Source organism: Microtus pennsylvanicus, chromosome 1 (genome assembly GCF_037038515.1).
Source record: "Microtus pennsylvanicus isolate mMicPen1 chromosome 1, mMicPen1.hap1, whole genome shotgun sequence".
In the NCBI taxonomy this organism is placed as follows: Eukaryota; Metazoa; Chordata; class Mammalia; order Rodentia; family Cricetidae; genus Microtus; species Microtus pennsylvanicus.
In genome coordinates, this window is record NC_134579.1 from 112,310,681 (window position 1) to 112,334,681 (window position 24,001).

The 24,001-nt window shown below is 54.5% G+C and overlaps 1 protein-coding gene across 37 annotated transcripts in view; it reads left to right on the forward strand.

Moving 5' to 3' along the window:
• Ncor2 (nuclear receptor corepressor 2) overlaps window positions 1-24,001 on the forward strand; it is a 155,466-nt gene that overhangs the window by 75,660 nt on the left and 55,805 nt on the right. For 32 of the 37 annotated variants that reach the window (XM_075978557.1, XM_075978566.1, XM_075978317.1 and 29 more), the window contains 6 exons: window positions 5,541-5,607; window positions 9,144-9,316; window positions 10,175-10,268; window positions 12,042-12,220; window positions 15,705-15,759; window positions 17,591-17,689. In XM_075978557.1, the coding sequence (XP_075834672.1) occupies window positions 5,541-5,607; window positions 9,144-9,316; window positions 10,175-10,268; window positions 12,042-12,220; window positions 15,705-15,759; window positions 17,591-17,689 (667 nt within the window). The remainder of the gene's footprint in view (window positions 1-5,540; window positions 5,608-9,143; window positions 9,317-10,174; window positions 10,269-12,041; window positions 12,221-15,704; window positions 15,760-17,590; window positions 17,690-24,001) is intronic. The other 5 variants (XM_075978546.1, XM_075978392.1, XM_075978577.1 and 2 more) reach the window with 1 other exon arrangement.

Genomic DNA, 24,001 nt, shown 5'->3' on the forward strand with positions numbered 1-24,001 from the left:
TTGCTTTAATGGGAGTGGCTCCCATCAGTGGGCTGTGGAGGAGAGAGGCCTCTCATCATCCAGAAACAAAAAGGCAGAAGGTCTGGAGCACATGGTGGTGTCAAGTCTGGGGAGGGCAGGAGGTGAGGGTGTGAGGGATGGTTGGAATAGTAGGCCTACATGGGTGATTGACTGGTGGCCTCAGAGTGTGGCTTGGTGGACTCGATAGGTGGCGATACAGCGATCTGGTCAGTGTTCAGGAAGCTAGTGTCCCTCTTGGTTCTCAAGTGTCACGGATGCTGGGTTCTAGGAGGTCCCTGTGTGGCTTCTGGAGTTGTATGTGGTCACACCTTGGCCAACTTCTTGTGTCTCCTGGAGTACTGACCCTGTGGGCCCTGCACTGGCCCTGCAGTGTTGGGCTCAGCTGCTGCCATGGTTTTCTCTGTTGGCTTGGGTCCCTTCACTGCCCAGGGCTGAATCGTCCTGCTTCTCCTCTGTGTGGGTCCTGCCCAGCTGGCTGGTCCTCATGGGAAAGGGGCTGCAGAAGAGGGATGGTGACAGGCCATTGGAGGGGCTTGTCATAGTTGCTTTGGGGTCACGGCGGGTGGGGGGCATGTACCACCAAGCCTGGCTTCTGGGACATTCATTTATTTACTCACACACTCATTCACCCATTCACCCATTCATTCATTCATTCATTCATTCATTCATTCATTCATTCGCTTGCTGATGTCACCGAGTTCTATTCCCACCCCGTGGAGTCTGGACAACATGGGTAGAAATGGAATGGGTTTCTTAGATGCCCCTGTGGCTCTATTAGGCTCTGAATCTGTCTGGGTATGATGCCATAGACCTGTGGGCCCAGTGCTCTGAAGGCTGAGGTAGGGGGTTGGTGAGTAAAAAGTAACCAGGCTACAAAATAAGACCCAGTGGCTTTAAACAAACAAACTTGGAGGACGCAAAGAAGGAAGAAAAGGGAGGGGGGCTCTGGTCTTGAGTCTACACTGGTTGGGGTGACCACCCCTCTGCACTATTCTAGGTATTAATCAAAATATAGCTCTGACGGAGTGAACTTTCTTAAATACAGTCAGTTTTTCTGTTTGGCAAGTTCATATGTGAGTGTATTATGAGCTTGGAGCGCTGAGGCTTGACGTAGGTGCCTTTAACGTCATGGCCACCGTTGTCCGTTTCAGTCCTGTGCTGTTCAATGCACATAATCTTTCACTATGAAGGAGTCCCGAGAAGAGAGGAAATGGAGTCATAGGAGAGGGGAAAGGGACGCTAGCCAGATCTGGGGCAGGATGTGCCGGCTGAAGGCTGAGCAGCTGCTGGGCCGTGTGGAGCATCCAGGCAGATGGGAAGCACAGAGGTCCTGAGGCTGTGCTGAGCTTGTTGAGACCACAGACTGCCGCAGCCACAGGCAGGATCAGTCAGGCTCAGGAGGGTCATCATCTGCAAAGACGTGGCCTTTACTGTAGGACGCGCTGTGCTGGGAGGTTTATCTTCAGGTTCACCCTAATGGCCACTGGGAGAAAGGGCCCGGGACACCGTGGGAAAGCCCTGAAGAGCTGTGGGCAGTGAGGTATGGAGGGTTAGGGCCTGGCGTCCATGGTTCCCAGCTCAGGACTGGGCAATATGTGATACCATAAAGCCACGTCTTGACTGGTAAAACAGTACCATTGCTCACTGGGGACCAAGGGACTTAAGATGGGGCCATTGGCTCTGTTGACCAATCCTGCTGCCCTGTGTGGCCTGTTGTTGAATCTGAGGGATAATGAAGCCTGGGACTGGAACACAGGGCTCCTGGCATCTGTTTGCTTTTGTTACTGTTTTTTGTTGTTGATTTTTTTTCAAGACGATTTCTCTGTGTAGCCCTGATTGTCTTGGAATGCACTCTGTAGACCAGGCTGGCCTCCATCTCTGTCTCCTGAGTGCTGGGATTAAAGGTGTGTGCCACCACCGGCTGACCTTTTTTTTTTTTTTTAAAATAGCTTTTGAACAGAGTTTTCATACAGTTCACCTTTGAAGTCTGAATGGCTTTTACTAGGCCACAGAGGTGTGAGCCGATCAACGTGGGTCTAACCACACAGCATCACTCGGGGATCTTGGTGTCTCTTTGTTTCTTCCTGGTCAAAGACCCTCCCTTGTCCTATCCCTGCCCCTTACCTCTCTGGATATTTCTCACGCATGGGGGCTGGGCTGTCCCAGTAGCTCATAGTATTGGAGTGGGTACAGTAGGCAGGGAGGGGTGCACCAAGTTCTGAAGGTGTGGGTAGTCTCTTCTGGACTGAGACTGTTCCCAGAGGGGTGGCTTGCTCAGTGACATGATGAGACTCAGGGCCCGGAAACTGCTGGGAAGACAGTAGGCGTGTTACCCAGGTGAAGTGTCAGGAGCTCCCAGGCCTGCGGGATAAGGCCCTGGCTGAGGCCTGGGGGCCTTTGGGGCTACTGCCTAATTGGGTGAGAAAGAGCCAGAATGCTCAGCTCCCTAGGGGTGGGGGGTCACTAGGGGAAATGAGAATGCCCTGAAGGAGGAGCCAGGACCTTTGGCGTCACATCTCTGCAGAGACTCAGTTTTGATAAAGTGTACCGAGTGGTGTCAGGTCAGGGGTGTGCCTGTGATCCCAGCACTCAGGAGGCTGAGAGATTGAGGTTGAGGTTAGCCGGACAGACAGACAAACCCTGCATAAAACAGTGTTGTCATAGCGGCCCTTCACTGGGAGGTGTGTAGGCCAAGGTTGGTGTCTTTGGTTTGGCACGTAGCAGGTAGGAAACTTGGAAAGCCAAGATCTGCCTTGTGTGGGTGCTGAGAGCAGAGCCTCTTGTCTCACCATCTGTAAGGTGGGACTAGCCCTGGGGGCCACTGAGGACCCACTGAGTTAATACCCTCGCCCAAGTTGACATCTGGACCCTGCACATGGAGGGGTGTTGGAGGTTTTGTTCTGAGTCCCTGACCATAGAGACGGTTACTCCTAATTCATCCAGTCCTCATTCACCAAACATTTCCTCATTCACCAAATATGTCTCTGTATAGCTGATCCACGCCAGGCACTGTTTGTTCCTGGGAGACAGCCGTGAACGGGCCCCCACTTGAGATGGGGAGACGGGCAAGCTCAGTTCTCGTGTGGGATGTGACAGCTGTGACAAGGACAGTGAGATTGATGGAGGGGTTGGTGGGGAGCTCTGCCACCCAGGGAGCAGAGCCGCCACTGCTCCTTGACTGTCGGCTGTAATTGCTGAGGTGGGAAGGCTCCCTTCCCTGGGGACCTGGCCCCTGTCATTTTAATTTCTCTGCCTGCATGCCTGGCCGTGACTTTCAAGTTAATTTCATGCTTGGCTTCCTGGTGTGGGTGATTTCAGACCTGTGGAGGTCACCTGTGCGCCTCTTGCCTCCTCTGCCTTGCCCTGGAGAGTGTCTGTAGCTGCCAAGCTAATGCCAGGCAACCTGCCACCTGGACTGGGAGGCTGGCCTTAGGGGCTTGGATCTCTCGAACTGCTAGCAGAGGGAAGGCGGCCCCAGGTCATGCTGGCAGAGGGCCATGCAGGAGGCCACCAGGCACTGTGAGACCATCAGGAGCATCCATGGCTGGATGGCAGACGAGTCTCAGAGCAGGGTGAGGCTGCACAGCCATCACCCAGCCTGGGTTAGCGGCCTCCTGGTGTTCCCAAGTCACTGGCTTTGTGTGCCTACTCAGTCTCTGTCAGAGCAGCCTTGGTCCTCAGGTCTCAGGCTTAGTGTTAAGAATAAATATTTCTTAATGTGAGCTCCCTGCCGACACAAAATTCCCAATCAAGCCAAATCAAAACAAGCCAAATTAAGAAATATCCAGGTTTAATGGGAGTTCTGTGCTCTCGGGTGGTCCCGAGGGGGAACCAGGAAGCCGGGAGGAAGGAAAAGGGACCATGTGTTCCTCTTTTGGGGGCTCAGTTAAATACCCTGGGGAGTGGTCCTGACCCCACTCCCAAGGAGGGGTCAGGACCTGGCCTGCTGGGATTTGGAGTCCAGACCAGGCCTGGGGGCTGGGATAGATGTAAGGGGTTGGGGGCCTACGCTCCCAACTTGACACTTAGAAGAAGGTTCCTCGCCTGGTGACCTCAGACAGTCATGTTGCTTTGCCCCACGTTGGTTTAGGCTGGTCTCCTTTGCCACAGTAGGCAAGGGCTTTCTAATACCTAGTCCTCAGCTTAACCAGGCACATGTTGGGCACAGGTGGGGTCACACCCTCCCTGAACCTCACCTTGTTCTGCCAAGCCCTGGAGCCCAGGTACCCTTAGCCTCTTTCGTGTCCGTTATCAGCAGGCTGCTGACTTCATGGACTGCGGAAGTCCTCCCCTGTCTCTCCGCAGAAGTTTGTGTCTTTCTTTCTTTCTTTTTTTTTTTTTTTTTTTGTACATCACTGCATCAGGATTGGTGGTGGCTCCGTTCTTCCAGGAGGAGGAGGAGGAGGCTGCATTCCTCCCCCCACACCTCTTGTCGCCTTTTATTCTTGCTTTCCTTCAGTCCAGAATCTTCTCAAACTCTCTACACGGTAGAGAGTAATTAAACCTTCGATCCTCTGCCTCTATCTCCCAAATAATGAGGTTACAGGTGTGGACCACTGCTCCCATTTCATGTGGTGCTGGGAATTGAACCCAGGGCCTTGTACTTCCTAGGCAAGCTTTCTACCAACCGAGCCATATCTGTGGTCACAGGCCTGGGACCTCTAGGCTTTCACTCCAAGGTGACTCCCAGTAGTGGAAGCTCTTGGTGGCTTGGGGACACGCTGGCACTATGGGGAAGTTGGAGGTCCCTCACCAGAAAAGTGATGTAGCTATGAGCCCGGGTTAGAGAGGGCAAGCTCAGTTCCCAAGGCCTCTCTCTCTGTCTCCCACAGGACCCAGAGGTTGGTCACGGCACCTAGCTCAGTGTAGTAGGGTTATGGGTAGTAGGGGGTCTCTGATGCTCAGTGGTGGGGTAGGGTGGGCAGAGTCCTGTATCCCATGGCTGCTGTGCCTTCCCTCAGGATTTCTGTTCCCTCTTTGCAGTCTGAACCCTCCTGCCTGCCTATGTCTTTTTTCTACCCCCATATCCATTTTCCAAATCTTTGTCCATTCTGAGGTAAATCTCTGATCTCCTCTCTTCTCTCTCTTCCTTCTCCCAGTTTCTCTCTCCTGTCCTTCTCCCCACGTCTCCGCCCCTCTTTTTCTCTCCTCGGAATTCTCCACCCCTTTCCTCAGTAGTACTTGCAGAACCTTGTGGAGCCTGTGTGGTCAGGCTGCTTGCTCTGTGCTGAGTGGAAGCTGTCTGTCTGTGTTGAGCTGGAGACCCCTTGATGCCTTTATCCACTCACAGGACAGGGTTCCCAGGCCGATGACTTGTTTGCCTCTGGGCGGCAAGGGGCCCAGGGGTTGAACTTGGTTGGTTGGTACCCGTTGCTGACTCAGGAGACAAGGATGGTGCAGGTTGGCATGTGTCAGGACCGAGGGACGGGAACTATGAGCTCTGTGGGGCAAACCGGGCTCTCATCTGACTGAGGACAAGCGGAGAGCTGCCATCTCTGACCCTTGTCTGTGCTCTCCAGAAACCAGGCAATGCGGAAGAAGCTGATCCTGTACTTCAAACGGAGGAACCACGCGCGCAAGCAGTGGGTGAGTCCTATCCTATCTCTTCCATACACATGCAAGCAGTGTGTGAGTGAGTCCCTTTCTGTCCTGTCTCCTCCATGCCATATGAAAGCAGTGAGTCCTGTTCGGTCTCCTCAACACCGTGGGCAACGGTGTCCTGCTTCTATTCTGCCCTTCTCCAAATCCCCATCCCTAACCCTTCTTTCCCATTGGTGTAGTGGATGAGGCCCTGTGCCCCCATTGCCATCCCAGAGTCAGGGCCTCTTCAGGCCAGGCTAGTCAGACCCCGAGGTCCCTGTTGGCTCTGCAGCTGTTGGAATGGCTGTCTGGGTCATAACAGAATGCTGTAGATGAGCCATAGAGTTGGCAGCTGCTGTGGTGATGGGGGCTTAGGGCTCCTAACCCCTTTCCCAGTGCTTGGAATGGGGAGCCAATGAAGCTCAGAAGGGAGTCTTTTTTTCTTTTTTCTTTTTCTTTTTTATTTGTATATCTGTATATCATCTATATTTGTGTGAGAGTGTCAGATCCCCTGGAACAAGAGTTACAGACAGTTGTGAGCTGCCATGTGAGTGCTTGGAATTGAACCCTGGTCTTATGGAAGAGCAGCCAGTGCTCTTAACTGCTGAACCATCTTTTCAGCCCCAAGAAGGGAGTCTTCAATTCACTCTAAAAAATACCCATCATGGACTTTTGTGCCCAGGGAGATTTTAGGGAGAGATGGAGGCAGGAGGGCCCTGAGAATTGAACCTTCCCCATCCCCAGCCAGGTCAAAAAGCAACCCTTGGAAAGCAGCAGGGCCCCTGGTCTGTGGTGGTGGGCGGTGGTCTGTGGTGGTGGGCGGTGGTCCTTCTTCCTGAAGCAGGGCGAGCAGCGTGAGGAGCCCTGAGCAGCTGCACTTTGACCCGCGGGAGACCAGGGCTAAGGGATGGAGGCCAGGTCCCTGTCTTTGACTGAGCTGCCAGGCAGAGCGACACCCTGCCATTATGCCTACTTGCACAGTGCCAGAACTGTGTAGCTAAGAAGTTTGTGGGGTCAACATCAGAGTGGTGCCTTCAGCTCCCTGCATCAGGATGTCCACACAGTCAGTGTCTGTCCTGTGGTCCTGAGTCGGGGAACGGTGCCCTTCCTGGGCTCTCTGCATGCGGGCCGTGGTTAGGCACTGAACCAGCGTCAGGCTTTGGCTGGTGATCATCCATTCCATCAAGCCTGGGGCTGCTGGGAGACAGTGGGGAAGTGAGGCTGGTGAGGAGAGTGGTGGAGGCAGGCAGGGCGGAGGCTGGCCTCAAGGCTCTGCTCAGCTGCACTTGACCCTTCCTGAAGCCGTGTCAGATGGGGCTTGCGGGGTGGTCCCCACCTCCTTCCTCAGTCAGGCTGGCCTGGTACTACTGGTATTACTGGTACTGGTGTGGCGGGGCTACTCAGTGGTGCCTGGAGCCTGCGGGTACGTAGTCAACAGGAGGTGGCAGCTAGGCACTACTTACACTGAAGTGGCTGCTAATGCTTGAGTCCAAATTGTGGGTGAAGAGGAGGGTGGTCACCAGTTAGATGCCTTCGGCTGCAGGCACTGAGGTGGATTTGTCTTCCCAGCCTTGTGTGTCAGGCAGGGGAGCTGCAACCCCGTGTCACACAGCTGAGAAGTAGTCAGGTCTGGGTTGGTGTCTGGCTGCCTGGTTTCTGAGTCTGTGTTCAGATCCACCTGGGTAGGCAGGGCTTGCCCTGAATTCAAGGGCGACAAAACGAGTTTCAGATAAGCTCAGGTGGGGAAGGGGTCCTGGGCAGCAGAGGAGGAGTGGCCATGTCTAGATGCAAGGAACAAGAAAGAGCAGGAAGTCGTGTGCAGATCTCTGCTGCGTGAGGGCAGGTAGGAAGGGAAGGGCCTTGCTGCTGTGGTGAGGAGAAGGCAAGCATGGAGGTCCGCTCCTGCCGTCGTGCCTTGTCACCGCTACATGCTCATTGCAGTCTGCACAGAGCTCCCAGCCTCAGTCTTATCCAATGTCCCATATCAGAGGTCCCCGTGGCTCCTGCAAGGAGCCAGTGAGGTGGAGGAGAATCTGGGGTGGGCTTGGGGTCATAAGGAAACTCTCTGACTGGGGCTGTGGAGGGAGGGGACTGCTTTTTAGAGGTAAGGAGAAGCCCCTGGCTTTGCAGCCCAGCTGGCCCAACTTACGAATGGGAGGCCTCCATGTCGCAGCACCAGGAAGGGACACAGAGAGCGTTCTCATTTTCCAGCAAGGCCTGGAGAGCTGGGCCGTGGGCCTCCCCACAAAGCTCTGCTTACTCGCCTTGTCGAGTCAGACCCCAGGGCTGGGGCCGGTTCCTACACAGAGAGGAGCCTGCTTCACTCCTTCCTGTCAGAACAAGTGTGCTGGAGGCCTGTCGGCCATGTTCCATGTTCCCATCCGGCAGGCTGACAGAGGTCTGCCTCTTCCCCTGGCAAAGCCTCCTTCCCTGTGGATGGTATCCTGCTGTCCCTGAACACCCCCTAGACCAGGTGCACACATTCCCTAGTAGATGCAGACACAGACTGTCGCAGGCACATGTGGTTAGACCTGGAGAGTCCTGTTTTAGACAGAGCTTCCTCCAGGGGAGCTGCTTGAAACTTTGTGCTGATACCTGGGGCTGTGGAGCACGTGGGATATTTCTGAGGTCTTGGGGCCCTGTCGTTTGTCTGCAAGATAGGGATGGTACAGCCCCGGCCCTCCGCTGGCTCCTGACTGCCTTCAGCTCTGGTATCCACCGCTATCTCCATCCTCTGGTCTCTGTAGAGTGTTCTTTCTTCTTTCCCTGGGCACCTTGGTGGGAGCTAAGAGGCCTAGGCTGGATTGGTGGTGTCCACCCCCATTCCCTCTGCTGGGGTCCCACACCCCAGGCTATCGTTCACCTCTTGTTGAGCCACGGGCACAGGGTGCTCTGGTCAAAGGTTAAACACACTGTGGCAGCATTGGAGCACAAGAGCATACCGGGTTGCTATGTGACCATGTCTCTGGTCCTCCTGTGACTGCTAGAGGTGGGGTTTTTAAGTGATTCTCTTGGATCTACAGAGGGCATGTGGCTGTGCTCTGACTGGTTGGGAGATATGCGGAGGGGGGCAGAGCCTTCTTTCAATGTCTCCTAGGGTTTGGGTTCTTAGGTTTGGACAATGGATGAAGAACTACCAGAAAGTGGACGCTCCCTGGGAATACCTTTCTTTCCTGGGCCATAAGAGCTCTACAGAGCCATGCTGCCCAGGACAACTCCTGAAGTAGTAGGACCCCGCTTGAACTGTGCAGGGTCCATGGTGGCCAGTGTGAGCAGAGGGCATGAGCCCAGCCTTTTGGTCCAGGGCTGTTTCTCATTTGGTTGTGTGACTGAGATAATAACTTGGTGGGCCTGGTGGCTTCCAAGTCAGATGAGGAGACCCAGCTCTGGGGAAGGAGTGGCCATAGCATTCATGGGGTACCCATGGCTTTCTGTGATGTGACAAAGTGAGCCTGTCCATTCCCCATCTGTTGGTGTGAGTACATACAGCGGGCAGTATCTGGTCCTCACCAACGTTCCGCTCTTTGTCCGTGCTCCCTCAGGAACAGCGCTTCTGCCAGCGCTATGACCAGCTCATGGAGGCGTGGGAGAAGAAGGTAGAACGCATTGAGAACAATCCACGGAGGAGGGCCAAGGAGAGCAAGGTGCGGGAGTACTACGAGAAACAGTTTCCGGAGATCCGCAAGCAGCGGGAGCTGCAAGAACGCATGCAGAAGTAAGGGCTTCCTCCGCAGAGGTGGTGCATGCAGGGGTGAGGGTGAAGAGAGGAGCCCATGTTAGAGAGGGACCACATGCAGGGGCAAATGCTTGCAGAAGTGAGGGCACCACAGAGATGGCGTGTGCAGGGGTGAGGGTGAAGAGATGAACCCATGTTAGAACACATGCAGGACTGAGTTGCGTGTGAAAGTGAGGTGAGCCCATGTAAGAAAATACATGTGAGGCAAGTGGAGCTGAGTGCTGTGCTGGCCCATTTGGGCCCCTGGTGGCCTGTGTCACAGAGTGACACCACAGGGCTTCCTACTTAGAGCTAGGGTTCCTTAGCACCTGCTGGTCCCAGACACTCATGAGTGTCTCCCTGCTGTCCTCTCTCCTTCTATCCCACACCCCTGAAGCTGCTGAATGAGACTCCGCTAGGGTGGTTGGTGGGTGGCTTCACTCAGCTCCTAGCTGTGTGCCTGTCCCTACTGAGGCCACAACCTGGGCGGGCTGTTCTCAGTGAATGAGACTAGGTAGTGGTCACCTGCATTCACAGGTTCATCAGGCCTGTCTCACCCACCCATGGCAGCATAGGTTTTGGGAACTGACCTGAGGCCCAGAGACCTGCACCTGGTCCTCAGGCTGGAGGCAACACTGGGCCCCTGGTGGGTTGCTGTCCCTTATTAGATTGGTTCATGGGAGATGGGCTGCTATCCTGTAGCCTCAGGGGTTGGCATTTCTGAGGGGCTCCAGGCCTATGAGGTGGGAGACCTAGCCCTAACTTCCCACGCTTACCCTCCAGAATGTTCTGCCCCGTGTACCCAGCCTAGCCTCTCAGTAGGAGGGCTGACCCTAACTATGTCCCTCTGGTCTCCAGCAGAGTGGGCCAGCGTGGCAGCGGGCTCTCCATGTCAGCTGCCCGCAGTGAACACGAGGTTTCCGAGATCATTGATGGCTTATCTGAGCAGGAGGTGAGTCCACTATGATGCCATAGGCACCCCACTGTCTCTGCGTGTCCCTCTCTGTGTCTCTTACATGTGTTCTATGCCACAGCAGGCAGGTGCCAACAGGAAGGGAAGCCACCCTGAGCCTTTCAGTCCCGAGACTGGTGGTAGGCACATGTTAGAGCCAGTGTCGGGTGTTGTGGTCACACTAGTAACCAGTGGTCTTGCCAGGCCGTGCCTGTCCCTCAGAGTGCAGAGTTGATAGAGATGCCAGCAAACTGGAAGATGACCTGGCAGGACAGAGTTTGGGAAATTCACTAACCTGCAACCCCTGGTGCCCAGAGGGACATCAGAAGGCTGGTTGATGAATAGGGATAGGTAGCCCTCACTCTTCTCCCACTGCCACATTTCATGCCTTCTGTTGACTGACCTTGGCAGAAGTAGCAGGTGAGCCTGGCAGTGGGATGAGGTGGAGCAGCTGAGGACCATCCTATAGGAGCCTGTCTTCCAGCCTGTTGTCCTGTGGTCCTCCCTGGAGTACCTGGACATTAGTGCCAGTATTGGTGACTCCACCTATAATCACCATCTCGGGGCCTGCCCCCTTCTGGTCTCTGGACCAGGTGTCCAGTATGACATTTGTCCCCATGGCCAGCACCACAGTAGACCCAGAATGCCATGTCCCAGAACCCTTGCTTCCTTCCCAGTGGCTTTGCTCACAGGTAGAGGTGGCCAGAGCACCCCATCCCCTTTGAACCCCTTGAGGCTGTTTACATGGACACTAAAATGAGGTGCTGGACAGGGCAGTTGGTGACGCCTTTGTGGCTGTTCTCTGAGCCGAGTCCCCACCCGTGCACCACAGATGGCTATTTAAGTTGTCTCCTTGTGCGTGGTGACAGCCCCAAGCACCTAGCAGCCTGACTGGCTTGGGGCGGGCACCCCAGCGCAATGTAAGATGCCCAGATGCCTGGCCTTGAAGGGATGTCCTTTTGCCATAGTTCTGTAGGAAAACCTTCCTCCTCTTGGGGACAGAAAGCAGACCTCGAAAAGCCACCAGCTGCAGTCCTGAAGCTGGCTGGCGACCATGTGGCTGGGTCCAGTACCTGTTCCACTGATGTGGCCGCTTCACCAGCAGCTCTAGGATGTGGACATGCATGGCTTTCATTTCCTCTGGAAGCAGGAAGGTGTCTCTGTCTACCCCCACACTGTACCCTTCCCTGGGTCCTAGACACACAGAGTGCTGCTGCTGCCACCCTTGGGGGAGACATTCCCAGAGAAGGCTGGAGGCAGAGTCTGGTTCAGAACCAGAAAGTACTGGTCAGGAGACATTCAGCAGTCAGTGGCATTTCCCCAACACGGGTGGATGAGCAGCCACAGAAGGGCAGGGCAGGCTGAGTCCCCAGGGGATGCTGGTTGTGAGTACTTGGCAGGTAGGTGGCTAGGCTCTCTGCATGCCTGTACTGTGCCCTGGATTCCTGGCTCTGAACCAGACATGTGCCACCCCGTGAGTGCATGGAGCCGGGCTGGGCCGTGCCCCGTCCCTGCCCTCACAGTGTTTTATTACACTGCCTTCGTGGCCCCGAGTTTCATGGGTTCTGGTGCTGCAGATGAGGCCTCATATTCTATACTGAATTTATAGCTCTGCCTTCCTGCCATCCCACGCCTCTAAATCCTCACCAGCGCCAGCCACTGCTGGCTCTTAATTCATCCCCCACCCCAGCAATGTCCAAGGCCCAGGATGCTCACTCCTTACCTGCTAGGTCCTTCACTTGCCCTCTGACCCCACCCTCTGCTCTGCTGCAGAACCTGGAGAAGCAGATGCGTCAGCTGGCAGTGATCCCGCCCATGTTATACGATGCAGACCAGCAGAGGATCAAGTTCATCAACATGAATGGCCTCATGGACGACCCCATGAAGGTGTACAAGGATCGCCAGGTTACCAACATGTGGAGTGAGCAGGAGAGGGACACTTTCCGTGAGAAGTGAGTGCCCTCCATGGCTGCTTGGGAGCCTTGCCTGCGTCTTCTCTGTCCTCACACCCTAGCCATAGGGACAGTCTGTCCGGAACTCTCCCTGATCCGGTGGTACCCTGGGGTCCTTAGCCTCTTATCTCTGCTTCCATCTCCATGGGAACTACGTCCTTGTCTCCTCTTCCTTCTCCACAGCCTTGAGTCAGGCAGTTCCCCCCACATAGGCGCAGTGAGGTGACAACGCCTCACGGGCACAGAGCTGCATGGCAGAGGCAGGCTGCAGCTGTCCAGCTGGAATGGACAGACTGTGATAATCCAGGGCAGGAACCAGGGGTGGTAGGAGATGAAGCTCAGCTGGGTGTGGTGGCCACACCTTTAATCCTGACACTAGGAATACAGAGGCAGGTAGATCTCTGAGTTAGAGGCCAGCCTGGTCTACAAAGCAAATTCCAGGGCAGCCAGGGCTATGCAGAAAAATCCTGTCTCAGAAATGGGGATAAAAAGGAACATCAGGAGGTTTCTGGGTAACAGTTTCAGGGGGATGAGTGTGGAGCTGCTGGGTAGAGGAAGACCAGTTCAGCCCAGGGTGAGGACCTGAGGGGTGGTCTCTAGGCAGAAAGAGACATTCTTCGGGGGCCTTGGAAGGGGTGGTGGGTCTCATTTGGAACAGAGTCCTAAACCCTCCACCAGAGGCAGAAAGCCCTCCTCAGGGAGGACCAGGACGGGAGGCAGGAAAGGAGAAAGTGAAGTGGGGACGGAGGCCCGCATGTTGCTCAGGAGGGCCTGTTGGGAGCGAGGTTCTTGTGCAGCGGGCATTCATTGAGCGGAGTGGCTGACCTGCTTTCCCTCCAGAGAGGCCTTTGTCTTTATGCCTGCTCGGGAGCTATTGTCTAGGGTACGGAGCTATTGTCTAGGGTCAGACTGTACCTGCCCTATGAAGGGCGCTGTACAACAATAGGCTGCCCCACTCCAGATCATTCTTGTTGGCTGCACAGGGCTTGGAGAGTGGCTACAGAGTGGCATTTGGCCACGGGAACACAAAACATTCTCAGAGGGCTGATAGAGTAGGTCTCCTATCCCTAGTACAGGTCAGCAGGGGACGTACCTGGAGGGGCTGCTCCCGCGGGCATCTAGTCTTTGGTCTCTTTGTGTGTCTGGAACTCCTGTTCTCTGTCTGGTGTATGATGTGACCCAGGACAGTGGCCAGAGGACAGTCCTGGGTCCTGAGGTGACTGAGGCCCTGTGTGTCCAGGTCCCCTGGTGGGCTTGCTATTTTAGTGGATGAGCACTGTGTGGGTGTTTGTGTGGCTGAACCATTCCTCTTCAGGTATAGTGATTTACTCTGATCCTCCATAGCCGGTATCTACTTTGGATCTATCTTCTGTCTGTGCAGGACGCCGCCATACTAAGTGGGTCTTTGGAGGGTCCTGGCCTTTGTGGAGGCCTCACCTGCCAAGGTGCTGATGGCAGATGCTCTACCGCTTAACAGCAGCTTGACCCTGCACAAGGCAGTCTCCGTCCAGCCTCAGTTTCCTCCTGTGTAAAATGGGCATGGCCATATAGTGCTCTCTTAGTGCCCGTGAGGGTTCCATGGCAGGGCAGCCCAACAGAGGCCAGGCTTTGGTGGGAACCGGCCTGGTATTGCTGGCTGCTACTTCTGCCCCAACACAAAAAACTCTGGACACCCTGTTCCTTATGTTCCTTATGATTTGCCTAAGACCTGTGTGTCCCCATTCTTATTTCAGGGTTGGTCACAACAACAGATGTAATCTAAGTCCACGTGAACAGTCGTTACTCAGGTGTTATTTGGGGGATAGTCACACGGGCATACCAAATATGGTTTTCATAAGCCCAGATGGTCTCTGTGTGCTTAATGTATGTGTAGAACTTTTGTTGTCTGGTTGTTGTTTTTCGGTGGTTGTTGCTTTGTTTTTAAGACAGAGTCTCGTAGCTCAGACCGGCTTCAGACTCACTGGTCTCGAACCTCCTGCCTCGGCCTCCTGAATGCTGGGATCACAACATGAGCCACTATGGCCTGCCTTTATGCAGCGCAGGCTGGCTTTGAACTCTGAAACTTCTTGCCTCAGCCCATAGTACTGGTAATCTAGGCATGTGCTGCTATGGTTGATTTCCTTTTGGTGCCTTATTAACCTGTGATTAGTAGAACCCCACAAATGCCCCCTCGGCAGTGGCATGATGTGCCCAGTGCCAGGCTGGACCCAGGACCTCATGTATGCCCACCTCTGAGAACCTCTGAGCCTCATGGCTTAATTCTTTCTTTTATACTTTGGAGATGAGGTCTTACTAAATTGCCCTGTTTTGTTTGGAACTCACTTTACCCCAGTCTGGTTGTCCACCTGCCTCAGCCACTTGAGTTGCTGGGTTGCAGATTGTGTCATCAATCCTGACTCTAACCTGTCACCAGTGAACTGATGACGGGGAGAGGGATAAGTGCCCTAAAGTGTCTTACGTTTGGTTCCTGGTGTCCTGGGGCCTATTACTGCCAGAGGAAACCCTATGGAAGGTATAGGGGCAGGGCAAGAGTGGTAGGTGCCCCAGGCTTGCCTGCCACCTGGGTGGGCGGAGCCCTGGCAGGGTAGCCCGCCATCCTGCCGCCCTGCTACCATGGCTTCCTTGGGAAGAGCTAAGAAGCCCTTCCGGATTCCCCAGTGTCTGGCGGGAGGAGCGGGAGAGGCCTCTGGCCTGGTGCCCAGCCACCTGGAGGCCAGGCGGGGCAGCCCAACACAGGCTAGGCTCTGGTGGGAACTAGCCCGGTACAGCTGGCAGCCATTTCTGCCCCAGGAGATACCGGGGTGGTGGCAAGTTGTTGGAGACTAGGGGACAGGCCCAGTGACGCCACTCAGCACCCCTGGGGTGTGAGCGGGCCTTGACCCTGTCCCTACCCCCACTGCTGCCTGGCCCTGACATTTCAGCTGGCTGGCTTTCCCAGTAATGTTCAGTCTTCACAGGAAGCTGGTGGCTTGGCGCCAGTTCCCGCCACCCCCTGCGGCTCTAGCCACTTTTGGCTTTTCCTGGGCATCCGAGGCTCTGCTCCAGCACTCCGGAGGCCTTATCGCCTGGCTGGCCTGGCCTCATTCAGGCAGGCTTGGCGTAGGCTGAGTTAGGCCGGGCTGAGCTAGGCCCAGCTTCTCAGACCCAGCTGGGGAAAGACACAAAAGCAGATCTGGGGGGGGGGACCCCACTGGCAAGCTGAATGCCGTGTCCTCATTTTTCCTGGAAGCCTGCGGCAAGACAAACAAATGTATTTTCAAAGGCATTACAGCCAGTGAGTCACTCAGAGGAACGCCCTGGACCCTGGTCCCTGCCCCACAGCCCTTCCCACGCCCTGAAGATCTGCTAGCGGGGCGGCGCCCGCCAAGCCAGGCTGGGGTGGCAGGCGCCCGGGCACTTTCAGCTCTTGGTTGTCTTGCGGGACCTCCCTCAGCCTCGCCTAGCCTCAATGCCTGTCTCTTTTCCCCCTTCCCCTGCCCCCCAGGTTCATGCAGCACCCCAAGAACTTTGGCCTGATCGCCTCATTCCTGGAGAGAAAGGTGAGTGTCCGTCCATTCCTGGCTGGCAGTGCTGGGTACTAAGCCAGCTCGCCATCCATTCCCCAGGGCCAGTATCTGCGCTGGGTGGAGTGCATGCTCCTCCTCTGTCTCCCTGGCCAGCTCCATCTTTTTTCTTGCCTCCGCCTCCTTCTTCAGGGGGAAAAGCCATGCAGGCCCCACCCGGGATGGGGAGGAGCCTCGGGCTTCAGTCCCAGGCGGCAAAGCTGTGGAGACTGGCGTCACACAGCCATTTGCCCAGTACACGGGGATAGGCGCCAGTTTAGAGAGTTTTGCCACGTTCCAGCTGAGGCCTTGTGGCCAGGTATGGCCTGCATCCAGGACTGTGTTTCCGGAATGACCTTCTGAGTCCATGAGTATTGTGGGCTTCCTAACAGTCCAGATACTTCCAGTGTGTGGCTAAAGTGTCTCTATCATTCTGAATAAACATTCTTGCAGATTGATGTTTGAACCCCACCCGTCCCCCAAACCTGAGCCTCGAGCACTCTGTTCTAGCTCTGCCTCCTGTTGACAAGGAGTCACATTGACAACTGTCACCCGAGGGCAGTTATGTGGCCTTCACTCAAACACTAGGCTGGCTGATGGCACATGGACAGCCCTTAGCGTGGGCACGTAGCAGCATTGGCTCTGTGCTGGAGTTGCTTCTGTAGGCCCAGCACCTTAGACTACCATGGCCAACCCTTGAGGGCCACAGTTTATGTGTCTAGTCCCTCAGCAGTGGGATGCCCACCAGCCACCCTGGCTGGCCCCTTGGCCCGAGTCCCAGGTCTGCTGGCAGCTGGTGGGAGGTGGGACATGGGATCCAGACAGCCATTTTCAAAGGCAATGACCATTCCTGACATCTGCCGTGGGGGTGTTATATTCTAGGACCCTTTGGGATCCAGTACCTGAAGAACCAGTGTTGGAAATCAGCCCTATAAATGGCCTACCTGGCTGGTGACGTGTCCTGCTGGGTGTGGGCGACCCAACAGTCCTAGGTTCAGGCTAGGGCTCCGTAGAGTCAGGGTGGCTCAAAATTGGAGGTTGAGCAAGGCTGCGGGGGAGGCAAGAGGCACTCAGAGGGCCTAGATGAGGCTGGCCTGAGCCTCTAGGACACAAGGTTCCTGCTAATGCCCAATAGGTCCAGGCAGTGTGACAGCCAATGCGGTTGACATCCAGGTCAGACCAGGAGGAAGTTTAGCCTGGACTGAAGGGCAGTTTCTCTGCTGGGCCATGGGTGTGGGCAAGAGTTGGCTTGGGGGACCCTGGGAGCACAGTGTCTGTTCATGGCTCATTCCAGGGGTGACCTGATGTACAGGCAGCTGGGGTCTGTCCCACCCCACAGTCCTCGTGATCTTTGTCTTGATATAGGAATGGACATCTCAGGCACAACTGCCACTACACACATCTATTTTCGCTTCTTATCTCTGATGCCTAAGTTCTGGGGGAGGTTGTTCTGGACTCCAGGTGTCGGGGAGTAAGCACAGGGCCATGTGTGGCAAAGGCTGGGTTTGTGGAGCCTGAGGCCTTCATGGGAGCTGGGCTATTGGGATGCCAGCCCTGTTACAGCTGCAAGGACAGGACCTATGTTGATAACCCATAACTCTCTACCGTCTCTCCATGCCGGGCTCTGTCCTGTGTGTTTCTCATTCAGAGTAACCGACGTTAGTAGCATGATCAGTGTGCTCATCACACACAAGCTGGTGAGATTGGCCAGGGTCACCCAGCTTGTCATTGGAGGAACTAGGATTTGAACTCGGGCTTTTGATGCCTGGCTCCTATTCTGAATCCTTTCACCCTGCGTGCTCCTCAGAGTCTTCTCTCTGTCCCACAGACAGTAGCCGAGTGTGTTCTTTATTACTACCTGACCAAGAAGAATGAAAACTACAAGAGTTTGGTGAGACGAAGTTACCGGCGCCGAGGCAAGAGTCAGGTAAGAGATGATCTGGTTTGCTTGGCTTTGGGGCCTGGGCTGCTGCGCTGTAGGATCCCTCATGATTGAAACCATATACTGTTAGGGTTCCCTCTATGGCATCTGACTTGAAGAGAGATACTGGCAGTGCATTTGGGGAACAAACTGCTGCTTCTGTCTTAACTGGGTCATCCCTGGCGCATGGCTTATCCCGTCCATAGTCCTTATGGCTAAAAGGCCACATTTCAGGATTGGAGAAATGATTCAGCAGTTAAGAACACTGACTACAGCCTGGCGTGGCGGTGCATGCCTTTAATCCTAACACTTGGGAGGAGGGCTGGTTTCTATGAATTTGAGGCCACGTGGTCTACAGAGCTCCAGGGCAGCAAAGATCACACAGATACATCTTGTCAGGAAGGAAGGAAGGAAGGAAGGCAGGCAGGAAGGAAGGAAGGCAGGAAGGCAGGAAGGCAGGCAGGCAGGCACTGGTTGCTCTTAGAGAGGACCCACATGGTGGCTCACAGCATCTGTCCCAGGGGTTCATTTTTTTCCTGGTCTCCATGAATATCAGGTACATATATGGTACTGAGATATACGTCCAGAAAAGAGACCCATGCACGCAAAAGTTTCTAAGGTGGGGAGCACATTTTCAGAGTCTAGACTGCCCGGGACAATGGGGTGAACCACCAAACATTCATAACTCTGCCTCTTCACTAATGGGTATTTGAGGGGAGAACTACCTAGTTGTCACCATGCCCATTTCATGCCTTGGTGTCTCGAGTGAGCCTAGAGTGCCAGCAGCTTGCAGTTTCTGCTCGCTGCTTCTGTGTAAATAAAGCTTTATTGGCACATAGCTGTTACTGCATAGCCTACGTCACTCTCCACCTTTAGGAAAAACTGGCTGACCTCTGGAAGATGTTAAGTAAATACAGGCAATGCATGGGTCCCCGGTACACAATGGCCAGGGATTCTGTGGCTGTGGTGTTTGGGAGGTGGAGAGATGCTGTATGCTGGCCATCTTCCTCTCCCAGGCCAGGTCCCCTGGCATATTGGGCTGGACAGACCATCAAGAGTAGGGGCTACTGCCCCATAAAGCAGGTGCTTTCCAGTTTACTCAAGCAGAGTACAGTTCGGGAGGCCAGTCTGCTGAGACAAGTGAAACACACCAGAAAGAGAGTGCCTGGCGAGTCGGTAAAGTGAAACACCCCAGAAAGAGTGCCTGGCTAGCTGGCAAAGTCCCTGCCGTGTAAGCGTCAGAACTGGGTTTCGTCCTTAGAATTCACACCAAAAGCTGGGTACTGTAGCACATGCTTGTAATGCTTCTAGTGGAAGAGAGGTAGAGACAGGAACCTGTGACTCGCTGGCCAGCCCACCTATCTAATCAACAAGCTGCAGGTCCTAACGAGAGACCCAGTCTCAAATACAAGGTGGACAGTTCTTGAGCAACCTGAGGTTTTCATCTGGCTTCCATGTATATGTGCACACAGATACAAACACACTCGTGTGTGCACATTCAGTGAAACACCCAGGACTTGGTCTGTGGCTGTGGATTTCCAGCTCATTTTATGTGCCCACAGTGGGCTGGCCTACTCATACTTCTGACAGATGTGTGACTCCACAGCTGTGTGGCACAGAGCAGTGGGTATGCTGTAGATCTTGCTGCTGTGTCCAGGAATGTTCTAGACTAATAGACAAAAGGTCAGTTAGCTATCAAGTAGAAGGCGTGGTGAGGTTGGGAGGCTTTGGGTCTATGGAGACGTGGGACCCTGTTTAAATCTCCATTCCTAGCCGTAGAAAGTAGAGGGGTGCTGCTGCCTGCCGTGGTGGTGGTGCTGCTGCTGCCGGAGATGATGGGTTTGGGGATAACGCTGGTGATCATGGGGCTTTGGTGATAGTGGTTGATGATGGTGTTGGTGATGATGGTGATGGCGGTGATTGTCTTTTCTGTAGCTGTGATAAAAATACCATTGCCAAGGCAGCTTACAGAAGAACGCGTTTGCTTGGGCTTACCGTTCTAGAGGGTTAAGAGTCCATCGTGGCAGAGAGGTGTGGCAGCAAATTGCAGGCATGGTGACAGGAGCAGGAAGCCAAGGCCTCACATCTTGAACCACAAGCACCAAGCAGAGAGAACAAACCAGGGGCAGCGGGTGACTTTTAAACCTCAAAGCTGGTGACACACTTCCTCTCATAAGGCCACACCTCCCATGCCTCCCTAAACAGTGCTGCCAACTCGGGACCCAAGTGTTCAAATGCTTGAGAGTATGGGGAACATTTCATTTAAGCCACCACAGTGATGATGCTGGTTTTGGTGATGGTGGTGATGGTGATGATGATGACCATGATGGTGAGAGGTGTCGTAGCCAATGGAAAGAATAGGGAACACGGCTAATGCATCATGTTAAGTTCTACTGCTGAGCTGTGAACTCTAGGGACTGTGTTAACTGGGCTCTTTGCTGTGGTGATATGCCCTGAAACGGCTGAGGGCAGACACCTGCTCCCACCTGAGGGTGGCCACGCCCAGTGTGCCTGTGCTGCGGCTGCTTCTGTCTCCATCTGCTCTTTGGTCCCTGTTCCCTCTGGTGCCTCCAGGAGCTGCTAAGCGATCTCTCTCTGTCCATTTCTTTGCCATCTTGGTCTCCCCCCTCACACTGTTCCTCATCTCTGCACATCCGTTGGCTGGGGCGGCCCCGGTTTGTAGATGCTGTGGTCCTGGTGTGGTTCCTGTGACTTCAAGCCACACTGTTGCTTAGGGACACCACAAGTGGCCAGTCTGCGTCTCAGCACAGCAGTGCCATGCAGAGGGCTCCCAGGAGGTGGCTGATTGGTACACAGATGTGTGTGCTCATCAGGGCATGTACTAAATGCTTACTGTATGATGCTAGGCTTTGAGAACTACCATTCTAGGGGAGTCCATGTGTTCAGGAACACACTGGGATTCCAGCAAGCCATTCCATCTCTCAGATTCTCCAGGGAAGAGCTTCAAGGTAGACAAGACACCAGGTGGGACTTCCCAGATGGCTAAGGTGCCAGTGGTCCTCCCCCTCTCCACGCTCCACATCCTGCATACCACCTTGGAGAAGTGACATTTCCTGCACTAGCTGTCTTTCCTAGCCCACACAGGTGTCCCATGATCCCCTCCCCCTCCCCACATGCTCTTTCCATCTCTGCCTTGGTGGGATTGAGCCAAGAGGAACAGGACAGAAAAGTGACCTGGGGACACCTGGGTATCTAGCACCCATACCCCTCTGAACACACTGGGATGGATGTCTGTGGAGAGTGGATTCTCAGATTTACTCCCTGCTTTGGTGGCCAGCTTGTCCAAGCCAAAGCTCTCTGGTTCTTCAGAACTTGCTGTTAGTGACTCTGAGAACCTCAGCCCTAGGAACTAGCACCCAAACAGAGAGCCTCAGGTACCCGTAAGACCCTTTCTGTAGTGTTTGTACACGGGCTGAGATGGCTAAGGACAGGGTAACAAGCACTTCCCTGCAGGGCTGTGTGGCCAGGTCAAGAGGAGGTATTTACCTTGTTAGTGTTCTCCACCTGCCCTCAGGCATCTCTGCTGACCTGAACCTGGGAGCCAGCCCTTCCCTGTCTGGACCCCACCGGCCCTGTGTCAGTACTTGTTCAGTGGTCACACTTAAAAAACATAGTGGTAGCCGGGCGGTGGTGGTGCATTCCCTTAATCCCAGCACTTGGGAGGCAGAGGCAGGTAGGTGGGTTTCTGTGAATTTGAGGCCAGCCTGGTCTACAGAGCAAGTTTCAGGACAGTCTCTAAAGCTACAGAGAGAAAAATCCTGTCTTGAAAAACCAAAACCAAAAACAGAAAAAAAAAAAACAAAAACCCAGCAAAAACAACCCAAGCAAACAAACAAAACCTATAGGTTATAAAGTCCTCACGGAAGCCATTGGATACCAGCAGTGACCACCAGTGACCTTCAGTTCTCAGCCCACCCAGGCAGTGCTTGCCTTTATTCTGGCCGAGAGAGTGAGGCTTTCCTTGACCTCAGCTTCCCGTTGGCGAGGAGTGTAGCTAGCCATTTGGAGTGGCAGGCTCACCTTACTGCTTAGCTAACAAGGTGGCTCCCATTCCAGAAGCTTCTCTGGCCTCTGCCCAGGGTGAGGAAGGCTCAGGAGTAGAGTCTGGGGACAGTGACCTCCTCACTCATTCTTCGGACCATTCTCTGGCACCTTCCCTGAGCTGCCCCATTGACTGGGCAGCGGTCTGATGGCCACTCCTGGTCCCTTGCCCAGATCTGCCGAGGAGAGTCACAGCTGTACTCTCACAACCACTGTGGTCTCTCCATCCTAAACCTGGAGCCTGCAGATGTTGTGAGGGACCTGTGACGGAGCAGGCGTGTCCCCAAGGGTAGACTAGCTAGGTCTTCTGGGGCGGTTTTCTCCAGTTAGGAAAAGTCTGTCCTAGACTCCTGACTTCTAGGCCAGCCCCTCTTGAGTGAGGGGGACATTGGTGGCAGAGGTTCTTCATCCTCACTGATGTCAACCCTCACATCCTGGCTCATGTTGTTCTGTCGATTGCCCCTCTCAACCTCTGTCACACTGTGCTCCTCCCGGCCTTGGCCACACATGCTGCTCACTCTCTGCCTCTGTGCATGGCTTCCGCTCTGGGCTCTCATCTTTTCCCTTTCTGTCTGGCCCTGTTTCCTGCTCTCTGTCCGCCTTCCTGTCTATCCTTGTCTTTGTGACCCTGTGTCCCCATCTCACCTCTCCATCCACCTTTCCTCCCCACCCACACACTTTTTTTTGGTTGCTTGCCAAGGGGCAGCTGACCTTGTTCCCAGGCAGGGCCCAGGTTGCCTGGCCAGGAACAGTATGACCAGCAGGCTATTCCAGGGCAGCACCAGACAGGCTGGCCAGTGTATGGTATCACTCTTTGAGGACCAGCTAGCTGCCCCTTGCCTGTGAGGTCACCAGGGATTGATGACCAGGGCCTGTGGGTCAGACCGAACCACGGTGCCCTGGCTAGGCCATTTGGTTGGGAATGTGCTTGTGTCTCAGTCCTTAGTAGAAGGCCTCCAGCCTAGGGCCTGTGGCAGGCTGGGTAGCTGCTTCATTGAGTGTGTTCTGGGCAAGGCAGACCTGTGCCAGTTTAGGCCCAGCTGAGCAGACATCCCTGATTTCCTGCCCAGCTCCCTGCCAAGAGGGGAATCTGCTTAGGGCTGGCATTTGGGGAGCCCAGGAGGCTGGAGAGGCTGTGCCCTGTGGGTAGAGCAAGCTGGGTCACTTCTGTGGGAAATGATAAAGGTTCAAGACCTTTGCCTGGGCCAGGACCCACACAACACAGAAGACTCAGCTCTTCCCACTACCCAAACTGACCACGTTGGAGGTGGGAGTGTGGGTGCTGCTTGGACACGATCCATCTCTCGGACAGACATGACCCTGATGCTTCTAAGAGCTCATTACTGCATACCAGATCGGTAGCACTGGGAGTTGCCCACCGAGGAAGGCCCTGCATGTTTCGGTCTGTTTTGATGATGTGACTCTGAGTGAGACACATGAGGTCTCTGGACGTCAGCTTGAGGTGGTGTGGAAGACTGCTCAAGTCCTGGGCCCACGTGAGCAAGGGCATCTCTAGAAGGCACATGAGGCCAGACTTGAGCAATAAGAAGGAACTGGCCTGGCAAAGGGCACAGTGAGTGCAAAGACCCCAGGAAGGGACTCCTAGTGACCTCTTCTGAAGGCAAGAGGGGAATGGGAGCAAGCTACTGTGTGGAGGTAGACCCAGAAAATGGATGTCCCAGGTTAGATTTTATTTTGGTAGCAGGGCTGCTTAGAAGTGTGTGTGTGTGTGTACGTGTGTACATACACGTATGTACGCACATGTGCGTGTGTACACGTGCAGAATGACAGATGTACCGTCTGTTATTCTGTTCCATTTCCGTGGGACAGGGTCTCCACTTAACCTGGAACTGGGCTGGTGGTCAGCAAACCCCAGTCATCTGTGTCGTTCCCTCCCTGCTAGCACTAGGGTTAAAGGTGCACACAGCTATGTGCAGCTTTTGATGTTGGTACTGGGATCTGAACTCAGGTCCTTATGCTTACACAGCAAGCGCCTTTCTTTGCCCGCTGTCCCAGTAAGGATTTCTGGTGCTGTAATAAACACCATGACCAAAAGCAACTTTGGTAGAAACAGATTTATTTCAGCTTTATAGTTCAACCGCACAGAAACTCAAGATAGGAACCTGGAGGCAGGAACTGAAGCAGAGGCCATGGAGGACTACTGCTTACTGGCTTGCTCTCCCTGGCTTGTTCAGCCTGCTTTTTTATAGCATCCAGGACCACTATCCTGGAGCGGCACTGCCCACAGTGACCTAG